The 12,605-nt window shown below is 45.9% G+C and overlaps 1 protein-coding gene across 1 annotated transcript in view; it reads left to right on the forward strand.

The window, feature by feature from the left end:
* The window catches only part of LOC134661243 (neurogenic locus Notch protein), a 156,712-nt gene extending 144,568 nt beyond the window's left edge, over positions 1–12,144 (forward strand). The window contains exons 22-33 of the mRNA XM_063517230.1: positions 1–2,072; positions 2,576–2,784; positions 3,465–3,665; positions 3,997–4,165; positions 5,073–5,277; positions 5,604–5,751; positions 6,484–6,595; positions 7,612–7,728; positions 8,474–8,588; positions 9,832–9,954; positions 10,694–10,801; positions 11,909–12,144. The exon at positions 1–2,072 is cut by the window's left edge and continues 156 nt beyond it. Of these exons, the coding sequence (XP_063373300.1) occupies positions 1–2,072; positions 2,576–2,784; positions 3,465–3,665; positions 3,997–4,165; positions 5,073–5,277; positions 5,604–5,751; positions 6,484–6,595; positions 7,612–7,728; positions 8,474–8,588; positions 9,832–9,954; positions 10,694–10,801; positions 11,909–12,102 (3,773 nt within the window). The 3' untranslated portion in view covers positions 12,103–12,144. The remainder of the gene's footprint in view (positions 2,073–2,575; positions 2,785–3,464; positions 3,666–3,996; positions 4,166–5,072; positions 5,278–5,603; positions 5,752–6,483; positions 6,596–7,611; positions 7,729–8,473; positions 8,589–9,831; positions 9,955–10,693; positions 10,802–11,908) is intronic.
* The last annotated feature ends 461 nt before the right edge of the window (positions 12,145–12,605 follow it).

Raw genomic sequence — 12,605 nt, forward strand, 5'->3', positions numbered from 1 at the left:
ACCTCGTCGGCACCTACCAGTGCCAGTGCGCCAAGGGCTTCCAGGGGCAGAACTGCGAGCTGAACGTCAACGACTGCCTCCCCAACCCCTGCCAGAACGGCGGCACCTGCCACGACCTCATCGACAACTTCTCCTGCTCCTGCCCCTTCGGCACCCTCGGCAAGATCTGCGAGATCAACGTCAACGACTGCAAACACGACGCCTGCCACAACAACGGAACATGCATCGATAAGGTCGGCGGCTTCGAGTGCAAGTGCCCGCCCGGCTTCGTCGGACCGCGATGCGAGGGCGACATCAACGAGTGCCTCTCCGACCCCTGCGCCAGCCCCGGCACCCAGGACTGCGTCCAACTCATCAACGACTACCACTGCAACTGCAAGCCCGGCTACATGGGCAGACACTGCGCCGACAAAGTCAACTTCTGCGCCAACTCCCCCTGCCAGAACGGAGGCATCTGCACCGCCATACAAGGACGCCACGAGTGTCTCTGCAAAGACGGCTTCCACGGCAAAGACTGCCAGTACTCCGGCTACGCCTGCGATTCCAACCCTTGCCAGAACGGAGGCTACTGCCGCACTTCCGAAATAGGCGGCTACATATGCGAGTGCCCGCGGGGCCTGTCCGGCGTCAACTGCGAAATAGACTCCATGAACGAGTGCCTCAGCAACCCGTGCAAGCACCCTGAGGCCAGATGCATAGACAAGCCGGGAGACTACATCTGCTACTGTCCGAACCATCACACCGGCAAGAACTGCGACCACTACGACCCGGACGCGACGGGAGGCTACGGCGGCCTCGACTGGTCCTACCAGAAGGAACAGTGCGTCAAGATGGGCTGCAAGCAGAAACAGGGCGACCACAACTGCGACGAGGAGTGCAACACCTACGCCTGCGAGTTCGACGGCAACGACTGTTCTCTCGGCATCAACCCGTGGGCAAACTGCACCGCGGCCAGCGTCGGCATCCGGTGCTGGGAGGTGTTCATGAACGGCGAGTGCAACGAGGCCTGCAACACCCAGGAGTGCCTCTTCGACGGCCGCGACTGCGAGAAGTCACTCAACCGATGCAACCCGATCTACGACGCCTATTGCCAGAAGCACTACGCTAACGGCCATTGCGATTACGGCTGCAACAACGCCGAGTGCAACTGGGACGGGCTGGACTGCGAGAACGAGCTGCCCCCGCACCTCGCCGACGGCGTCATGTCCGTCATCCTCCTCATGGACATCAACGAGTTCAAAGAGAACTCCGTCGCTTTCCTGCGAGACTTGGGCCATCAGCTGCGCACCACGGTCAGGATCAAGAAGGACCATTTGGGTAACGACATGATCCGCCCCTGGTCCCGGACGCAAGACATCGGCTTGCAAGATACTGAGGTCGCCAAGACCCACCAGATCATATTCATGGAGAAAGTACAGAGCGGCGTGCAAGTGTTTTTAGAGATTGACAACAGGAAATGCACGGGATCCGAGTGCTTCTTCTCAGCGCACGAAGCGGCGGAGTTTTTGGCGGCTACGGCGTCTAAACATCCTTTGTCCAACGCATTCCCCATCTTCAAAGTGAAGGGTGTGTCGGCAGGGCCAGAATCGGAGCCTCCCACCAACTCGAAATACGTGTTTATCGGAGTGATACTCGTGTTGCTGGCTGGATTATTAATCGGTGTGCTTGTAACGGCGCAGCGGAAGCGAGCGGCCGGTATAACATGGTTCCCGGAAGGGTTTATTCGGAACAATTCGTCGACCCGGCGCCGCTCGCGTCGCCGCGGCCCGGACGGACAAGAGATGAGGAACTTGAACAAAGGTTCGATGGGTTGTATCGACGTGGATATCAACGGTGGGCACATGGGTCCTCCGCATTGGTCGGACGATGATGATGATGGCTTAGCACCGCCACGGGCCAAACGTTCGCGAGGTCCAGGGGATTCTAACGGCGCACCAGGAGGGTACGCGTCCGACCACACGGTGATCACGGACTATGAAGAGGCTGGACATGATTCCAGGGTGTGGACGCAGCAGCATCTCGACGCGGCGGATATCCGGGTGCCTCCTAGCATGATGACGCCGCCAGCTATCGTAAGTTTACTTTTCTTGCATTTAACATTTTAGTACAGATTGATTAATAGAAAATGATAAAGGCTCTATAAGAATCTGTCTAAAATCTCACAATTTAAAATGTTCAGCTACTTAGTCGGAGCAGAACTGTTGTGTGCAAAGACACGTTTCACGAAGGCTTGATACTTACTTCTTTTAAAAGCGAAGTCCATTCTTACCACAAAAGTCTATATTTGCATGTACACGGGGTTGTTATGTCATTTAAAGTCTATTTTTTTATTCGGTAGACTGAAATGACAGTTAATAGTATGAAATGACATTTCATGTTCATACTATTAACTGTCATTTCAGTCTACCGAATAAAAAAATAGACTTTAGGGTTCTTGCTCAATTGAAAATTCTATAGCGTAACTATTGAACAATCAATTTAGCTAGGACCCTAAATGGCGCATCAATCGCGTGATGGTCTGATGGTACAAACCAAAAGGGTAAAGTCCCCAATTATAACCATTGCCTTATTTCAGCACGACGGACATGTGGACGTGGATGCCCGTGGCCCGCTCGGCATGACGCCCCTCATGGTGGCGGCCGTCCGGGGCGGCGGGCTCGACACCGGATCGGACGCCGAGGACGAGCAAACGGCCCATATCATATCGGAACTCGTCGCGCAGGGCGCGCAGTTGAACGCAGCTATGGACAAGACAGGAGAAACCAGCTTGCATTTGGCTGCTAGGTAAGTTATAGTTAGTCAAAGGACATCATTTCAAACATACTTAGACAGAATCATACTAAGATCTTTGTACTTGGTACTTGGTACTAGGTTTAGTACTAGCACCCAAAAGAAAATGATGAGTATAGTTTATTTGGTTCTTATTTACCAATGATTTATAACTCAAGATAGGTTAAAGGCGTTCCAAAATTGAGGCGCTTACCTTGTGACAAATTGGACAAGTTGCCTTTAGTCGCGGCTGGACAAGTGAGAAATGTGCACGTGCTAACGAGCTCCCGCACACCAAAAGAAAAAGAGACGAGCTTATGTTTAACAACGAGTGTGACAAAGATGGATGGAATGAGAAAATTAATCAAAAATAACAGATTTCTTCGTAGGCACAGAAATAAATATGGAAGTGTTTTTTGTGCTCCTCAAGTATGAGTATAACCTATCTATGGTTATATAATATCATTGCTTATTTACTGACAAATTGGTTTGACCAACTATATGCTTATTTCTAACATCCACTTCCACTACACCTCGTAATAAAATATTGTACATTCTGGGCATGTATAATTAGAGCATTTTGAAAAAATGGCAAATATTTAAGTAATCCTTATAAGAACGGAGCCAGGCATTCGTTATGACTTTAATCTAACAATCATTTCCAGTTTCACAATCTAACATATCCTCCTTCACAGATACGCCCGCTCTGACGCCGCCAAGCGCCTGCTAGATGCCGGCGCCGACGCCAACTCACAGGACAACACTGGCCGCACGCCGCTACACGCCGCCGTGGCTGCGGACGCCATGGGCGTATTCCAGATACTGCTGCGGAACAGGGCCACGAACCTCAACGCCAGGATGCACGATGGGACCACGCCGTTGATACTGGCCGCTAGGTAAGACCCTTCTAGACGTTTCTAGATGCCAACTCACAGGATCACTCCGTTGATATTGGCTACTCATGTGTTTGTTGTGTTTTGTTTCTATGCTTGATATAAAAGTCATTGACGAGTTACGATATACAAATCAAAGGAAGATGAAAACGCTGGTTTTGTCTCTGACTTTATAATCCATAGTCTATACGCTTATATGCTAGTACAACTTAGACTTGGTATGTACTTGAAATTTTTGTCATTGTTTTTTGGCTCCAGCGTATTCAAAAAGAGTGGCAGAAATTACCCGGTTTTAGTAAAGATTTGTCGTTATTCATGTTGTTTTTCTGTTCAGGTTGGCCATCGAAGGCATGGTCGAGGACCTAATTAACGCCGACGCCGACATAAACGCAGCGGACAACAGCGGCAAGACGGCGCTTCACTGGGCCGCCGCGGTGAATAACGTCGATGCGGTTAACGTACTGCTCATGCACGGCGCGAATAGGGACGCGCAAGATGATAAGGTGGGTATTCTGTACTCTCATTCCACTGTGATGGTACAAGACGGCGCTGCACTGGGCGGCCGCGGTGAATAACGTCGATGCGGTTAACGTACTGCTCATGCACGGCGCGAATAGGGACGCGCAAGATGATAAGGTGGGTATTCTGTACTCTCATTCCACTGTGATGGTACAAGACGGCGCTGCACTGGGCCGCCGCGGTGAACAACGTCGATGCGGTTAACGTACTGCTCATGCACGGCGCGAATAGGGACGCGCAAGATGACAAGGTGGGTATTCTGTACTCTCATTCCACTGTAAACGTACAAGACGGCACTGCACTCGGCCCCGGTCAACGTAAATACTTAACGTACGTAAAAACGTATACGATATGTTCTCAATTCTCATGATGCTTCGTAGCTAGTTTTACAACACGCTATGTTTTTAATCTGATGGCTGATATCCTTGACCCGAAGCCTCATAGGCGATTTCCCTTGTGGCATTTAACCTTTTCAACGCCAAGAGCCACTAAAGTGGTCGAGTTCTGTCGTGCCCATGACGCCAACAGGCACTAAAAAGGCTATGACGGACGCAGTCAAAGCAATTTTCCTGCTGACAGATAAGGTTTATTTTCGCTCTTCATATTGCAACCATTTGGCGTATAAGCCACATTTTAGCATGGGACGAAAAGCGTTGAAAAGGTTAACTATTTGCTCTTCTCGTGGATACCAAAGAGTAATCAGAACACCTATGAGTTATTTTTTAATAGGGACTTTAAGATAACTAAAAAGCTACAGGTATAGCAAAATTATCTTGCGTCGTATTTAGTAAAATATACATAACTTCATACTCGTCAAGAAATCATAGTTTAAATTGTTTGGATTTCTCAAAACTTAACTTTTATGTTTCCTAAAACTGTCTTCTACCGCAGGACGAAACGCCGCTCTTCCTCGGCGCTCGCGAGGGTTCGTACGGCGCATGCCGCGCGCTGCTCGACGCGATGTCCAACCGCGAGATCACGGACCACATGGACCGCCTGCCACGAGACGTGGCCCAAGAAAGGATGCACGACGATATAGTACGGCTGCTGGACGAGCATTGTCCAAGGCCACAACCCCAGCATCATCATGTTATGCGTAAGTATACGACTAAATACAGACATTTTTCATTCGATTTTAGCATTAGGACACCAGCGTGGATCTGTTTAGTATTCCATCAACGCCATTTAGCTTTGGTTCTAACAATTATTATGAGTGCTACTCGTAGGCTGAGCTAGCGTCCTATAAGTGCGCGCTCAAAGTGACGCTTCGTTGTAGTCTTTACGGCTACGCTACTTTTATTTGTGATATTAAGAGATGCCACACAAATATTTCGAAAAATGGTTATAAGTGCGTTGTCCCAATCTGTGTGTACTCTCTCTATGTATTCTCATATCTATTTTGGCTTTGTGTTTCTCCCACAGAATCCCCAAACCCGCACCCGCAGCTGATCAGCCAGCCGACGGTGATCAGCTCAGCCAAGGGCAAGCCCAAGAAGCCGCGCGCCAAGGCCGGCCCCGAGAGCCCCCAGGAGTACGACAACAACAATCTGCAGCACTCGCAGATCAGACGGTCAGTGTACAATTTAGTAGAAACCCTGCTAGGGGCCGATAAAGATGCAAGTTGTACAAACTTTCCAAAATGCTGTTCTTGAAATCTTTTGGGGATTTTCACACCAATCGGGACGTTTTGACTGTGATCTGTCAGTCAACATCCCTATTATAAATATTATTGGAAAGCTGAGTACTTATGTGAAACCTTGAGCTGATTTATTTGGCTATTCTGACCAGGGATGTTGCGAATATCCGCATCCGCATCCGCAACCGCGGAACTTCCGCATTATTTTCAACATCCGCATCCGCATAAAATCGATGCGGATTTAATGCGGATGCGGATGTGGAACAGTTCGGTACAGGAACGTCTTAGCATCGGCGTAAGTGCTAGACTGCTAGGTAATTTAGTAATTAGCCAAAAAAACCTATTAGAAATTAGCAGTCAAGCGTGAGTGGAACTTAATGTACGGAACCCTTGGAACGCAAGTCCAACTCGCACTTGGCCGGTTTTTTAAATAAAAATTACTAAAATGTAATATTTGACGTTTTTTATGTACCTATCTTGACATCCGCATCCGCGGATGTGAGCCTTTAAAAATCCGCATCCGCATCCGCGGATGTCAAAAAATCGGCATCCGCAACATCCCTGATTCTGACAACTTCCCTCCCAACCTCACTTATAGATACGTAACTCTTCACTAGTCGATTTGATTTGTATGTGACGATTGTATAACCATTTTTTTACTTACAGGAAGCCCAGTGTGAAGAAAAACAACAAGAAAGTAGCGCAGGAGGTGCCACAGAGCGTGGAGAGCCTCGGCTCCAGCCTCAGTCCAGTCGAGTCACCGCTTCAAAATTTACAGGTAACCTATCTATTCCGAATTAACATTGTATTTATTTTATTAGATAAAATACTTATTATTGTGAGCCTATTGTGCCCCACTGCTGGGCAAAGGCCTCCCCTGTCTTCTTCCATTTGTCTCGGTTTTGAGCTAATGGCCAGTCTCTCAAAGGAGTCCAAGTTATCCCGCCATCGCCGACGAGGTCTGCCGGATCCCCGGTTTGACTCGTGAGGCACCCAATCCGTGGTTATTTTGGCCCAGAAGTCATTCGGCATGCGGCAGACAAGACCAGCCCAGTCCCATTTTAATTTTGCTGCTTTTGGAGCTACATCTTCTATTTGAGTTTTTGAGCGCAGCGTTGTGTTCCGAATGCCATCCCTGATAATTATTCGCGGCAAGCAGTGACGTCGGTTTTCAGTGGTAGGATTGAACTACGAAAGTGTCATGTTAGACATCTTTTGACAAACTTTTTACGAGCGAGTTCCATGTAAAGTCAGCAGCAGAAGTTGCAAAGCGGGCGAGGTATTCAAAATGATCTTGACGCGACTTTATTATTAAGAGAATAAGAGCGGTCAATGTAACTTTGAACACCTCGCCCGCTTACCAGCTTCTGCTGCTGACTGTATCCCAAGTTTCATTCACTGCAAGTATTGATGTTAAAATGGGACATTAGCTATGAAAAGGGACCTTATTGTCGATAGCCCTTACGCCGCTCAGCGTCGCGCGACATTGTATTTACATCGAAGCATCGTTAATAATGGTGTAAGCGCCATCGACAATAAGGTCCATTTTCATAGATAACGTCACAAATAAAAAGTCACTGTAAGTGTAAGGCCTGAGTGGACGCTCGAGTCGGGCGTGCAGCGGGGCGGGGCGTGCGGCGTGCATGTTAAACAAATGCAAGCGTATAGGAGCGGCCTTAGTGCACGCTGCTCAACTCACTTGTGAGCCCGACGCCACGCTGCACGCCCCGCCGAACGCTCCGCTTCGAGCGTCCAATCAGGCCTTACACTTACACTACGTGTGTAACGTTTCAGGATTTGCCGTCACCGTACGACGCGACGTCTTTGTACTCGAACGCGATGGCGCAGTTCGCCGGCATTGAGCAGCTGATGACGCACAAGCAGCCGCCAAGCTACGAGGACTGCGTTAAGGTATATTGACTATATTGTACAGAATGCGAGACTTTATTCATTATTTATTTATTAAAGTACATCTACATTATACATATTATAACTTACGCTAAAACATTTTAAAGGTAATAATAGTAGTTTATGCAACAGTAATATAATAAGAACCAATTATGAGCTGTTGCATACATTACTTTTTCTATGACAGCTGCAGCAAAAAAAAAAAAGAAAAAAAAAAAAAAAAAAAGTTATTATTAAAAAAAAAAGAGTTATTATTAAAAAAAAGAGTTATTATTTAAAAAAAAAAGAGTTATTATTTAAAAAAAATTGAGTTATTATTTAAAAAAAAAAAAGAGTTATTATTGTAAATATCTTTAAAAAAAATAAAGCAGTTGTATTATACTCATAAGATGACTGCTAGCAGTCATCTTATGAGCCTATAGACAAAGCATTCAAATGACATTGCTTTAGATATCACTGTCAGTCATTTAATTGACACATTTAAGTGCTGGAGTAGAAAAATACAATTATGTATGACAATTATGGAATACCTCTTCTTCGTCTTCTTTCTTCCCTTAGTCCCAGTTCTATCTGGGGTCGGGCCTCCTTGTACGGCGGCGCCAGGACACTCTATCCCGGATTGTCATAGACCCCTATGAAATAATTATGCACTACATCTGTATTTGTACTATTTGTGTGCGTCTCGTACGTTTGTGTTTCAATGTCCCAATTTTCCATATTAACAATGTGTGTGTCTGTTTGTCCACAGACGGGTCAGTCGCTTCAGCAGTCGTATGGCGGCGGCGCGCCCACCCTGTCGCCACCATATTCCAACCACTCGCCGACGCACAGCAACCACACCACCTCGCCGCACGCCTATATCGGTAAGTGACCTTACAAGCATTATGCTTTGGTTTCCTCCGATAGCGGTGCCGTCATATAGCGGCCGTCTCCATACAAATACTACGACATCCATATTTAGCCGTATTATTTAGTATGGAGACGGCCGCTATATGACGGCACCGCTATCCTAGGAAAACCGATCTTAAGCTTAGCCCCATGAAGTATCAATACTCATGCCAAAACAACCAAATTCACTTATCGTCATAACAGTCTTAGTTTTAAGAGAACTTGGTTGGCATTTGTCTTGTATCATCTAAGGGTCAAGCCTAGGCGGGTCTACACAGACCGCGCTGTGTGCAGTAATTTCTCGTTGTGCGGGAACCTGCATATTAAAAAAGGGAAATATTGTAATTTGACTGCAAGGGCTTTCTCTTTTATAACGTATTGATTTTCTGATGTGATATAACTAACTAGTTATCTAATAACTTTTGAAAAGTGGTGAGATGAAATTTTTGATCTTATAGTTAATATTTAATCCCCGATGGAAAAATGAGGTTTTTTTAGGGTTGCGTACCCAAAGGGTAAAAACGGGACCCTGTTACTAAGACTCCTCTGTCCGTCACCAGGCAGTACCTCATGAACCGTGATAGCTAGACAGATGATGTATTTCAGTTGCCGCTATAACAACAAATACTAAAAATGGAACCATCGGTTTATTTTTACATGTATGTGTTTGTTGAGGTGGTTCTTAAGAATATTTCAACCATTGATATGTACAGTCGACTACAAAGAGATGTATCACTTTTTCACCTTACTGCCTTGTAATAAGGTGAAAAAGTGGATACATCTCTTTGTAGTCTTTGTAGTTGCTGCCTTGTAATAAGGTGAAAAAGTGGATACATCTCTTGTAGTCGACCCTACATAGTTCAACATCATACATATGTGACGTCCCACGGATAAAGGTACCTTATGGCCGTTGGCGCTTACGCTATTATTAACGCCGCTCCGCCGCCGCGCGCTATTATTATTGCGGCGCTATGCGACGTAAGCGCCAAGTGCCATAAGGTACCTTTTGCCGTGGAACGTCACATATTATAGTATTATGTAGTGTAGTGCAGGGGCCCATTTCTCGAACGGTATTAGACTAATATAATAGTCAACGAACTGTCAAATCGTATGGGTTGTCATGACAACACACTCATAATATTAGACTAATATCGTTCGAGAAATGGGCCCCAGGTTCATGTTAAAGTTTATATCTATTAACACTTGTGTATGTTACAGGTTCGCCCTCGCCCGGCAAGTCGCGGCCATCTTTGCCCACGTCTCCGGCTCACATGGCGGCCCTGCGCCATTCGCACCAGCACCAACTAGACGCGGCAGCTTATTCTGCTCTCGCGCATTTAAGTGAGTACCTTTCCGTCTCATTTATTAATGTCAAGTGTAAACCCAAACTATGATTCATAGACTTAACCTAGATAAATTCACTAAATAGTATAAAACAAAGTCGCTTTCCTGTCTGTCTGTCTGTCTGTATGCTTAGATCTTTAAAACTACGCAACGGATTTTGATGCGGTTTTTTTTAATAGATAGAGTGATTCAAGAGGAAGGTTTATGTATAATTTGTTAACCGGTGCGAAGCCGGGGCGCGACGCTAGTAGTATATAAAGTATTGTATCTTTTAAACAGTGAGTCATTACATCTTCAGTTCTTAACCAACAGTCCTGTGTTTTATGCTTGGGTCCCATTATTACAAATATTTTCGCGGTTCTATTCTAGTAGTGTCCATGAAAATAATACAGATCATGAATTGACTAGTCCTGTAGTCCTTATTAAACCTGCCGTTATCGATATCTTTATCTGCCTTTATTTGTATGACGAAACCATAGACTAGCAATCCTCTAGACGGAGTTTAGAGCAATTATTTCATGAAACCGATGCTGCCAAAAATACGGGGGTGCGGGGGGACGAGGTGAGCGAATCCCGTGCCGTGATTGGTCCGTTCAAAGACACGGACCAATCACGGCACGGGATTGACTCGAAGATGGAGTAAAACTACCGTATAAGTGGCAGAGGGGGTAGCGTTACTATGCTCAGTCTAGAGGATGTCTTGTCTGTGGACGAAACTAACTAAATGTGTTGTCAGGCGCCACAACGCAGCACAACGCGCAGCTGCAGGCGGTGATGACGCACGCCGCTGCACTGGGGCAAGTGCAGGGCGCGCAGCACCCTGCCATCACTAACATTATGTCAGGTAACTATCTCCCTATAAGCATAGAGAAAAAAATACATAGATTGCTCACTCCATACATCAGTTTTAGTACCAAAAAGACTATTAGCATCTAGCATCGAGTAGCGGAACTATCAGTACTGCTACTTGACAATAGATGTAGCACCGACCGGAAAGTCTTATGCTGTTGAGATAAGACTTTCCGGTCGGTGCTACATCTATTGTCAAGTAGCAGTACTGATAGTTCCGCTACTCGATGCTAGATATAGACACTGAAATTAATAGTCTAACTGATGTATGGAGTGAGCACTCTTGTCTTACTATATTTCTCTATGCTATAAGATATAAATGTAACCCTAATGAATCTATATACTTATTATTAAAATATCGCTCTAAACTATGCAGCTGACTTTAACGGCCTGGCTAAGACATTGCGCGACTGGCTTCGGCTAAGGCGACAACTGTAGGTGGGAACTAAAGGACCGATCGCTGTGTCTCTCTCCAACCTATGGTTGTCCTCTTAGTGTAAGGCCTGAGTGGACGCTCGAAGCGGAGCGTTCAGCGGGGCGTGCAGCGTGGCGTCGGGCTCACACGTGATGTGAGCAGCGTGCACTAAGGCCGCTCCTATACGCTTGCATTTGTTTAACATGCACGCCGCACGCCCCGCCCCGCTGCACGCCCAACTCTAGTGCCCACTCAGGCCTTACACTTAGCCAAAGTCAGTCGCGCAATGTCGTGGCCAAGGCCTAAAGGGGAAGGTTTATTTGTATAACTTGTAGAGGCTTTGTGTAAACTGGTTAAATTAATAATGACAATGATTACTATCTTTATTGCACTCCTAAGCTGTGCTAGTCGCTAGCCCGCTCCTACCAAGCCAAGGGCCAAAAGAAATGGCCCGCGAGCCGCATTTTAGATACTCCTTCCCAAGATCATATTTCTTGGTGATCGCAACCACCGCAAATAAATTACATAACAAGAAAGAAATTGGAAAGGAATTCTTGTTAGACTTCCTAGGCCCACTTGTACCATTTTTACTAACCCGGGGTTAAGCGCTTAAACTGTTAACCCAGTATCAAACTGTACTGGTAACCATGGTAACTTTAGGTTTGATTAACGCCACCTTTTTTCTAGGACTATACGGTGGCTGGGGCATAGGCGACACATTCCCGACGCCATCTCCCGAGTCGCCCGACCATTGGTCGACGCCGTCGCCGCAGACGCCGCTCACGCAATCCCCGCACTCCGATTGGTCGGACCGCGCCGCGCTCTCGCCCAATGACATGCAGCAGGCGAATAAGGGCGCCACTGAAGCGATCTACATCTAAACGACACGTTGTAGGTAAATCTTGGATTTGGAAGTTGAATTTTTAACATCTGTTTAGTACGTTACAAGGTGGCTCAAAAATACGTTGACAAATATTTTTTAGTAATATTTGTCTTAACTTTTAGTGATGACGTGTTTATTAATGATTTATTATATTAAATACAAAAACATATATGAGTTACGAATAAACTTTACATTTTTTTTACTTTCGCATATTTTACTAAATGAATTAAAAATGAAAACTACAATCCTTTACTTAACCAAAAGAAAACTTATTCTCTTTAAAATGATACCCTTTAGGTTTGACACATAAACGCAAACGTTTGTTAAAATTATCAACATATTAGTATGTACCAAAAATTGTCAACGTAAATTTGGGCCAGCATGTAGGTTTGTATAGATTCGAAAATAATTTCTACTACAGATACGTCGATTGTAATATGTTGTAGAAAGGTAGGTACACCGATTTACAATGTACAATACGTATGTATGGATTTTTTATTT

Source organism: Cydia amplana, chromosome Z, assembly GCF_948474715.1.
Source record: "Cydia amplana chromosome Z, ilCydAmpl1.1, whole genome shotgun sequence".
Taxonomy (NCBI): Eukaryota; Metazoa; Arthropoda; class Insecta; order Lepidoptera; family Tortricidae; genus Cydia; species Cydia amplana.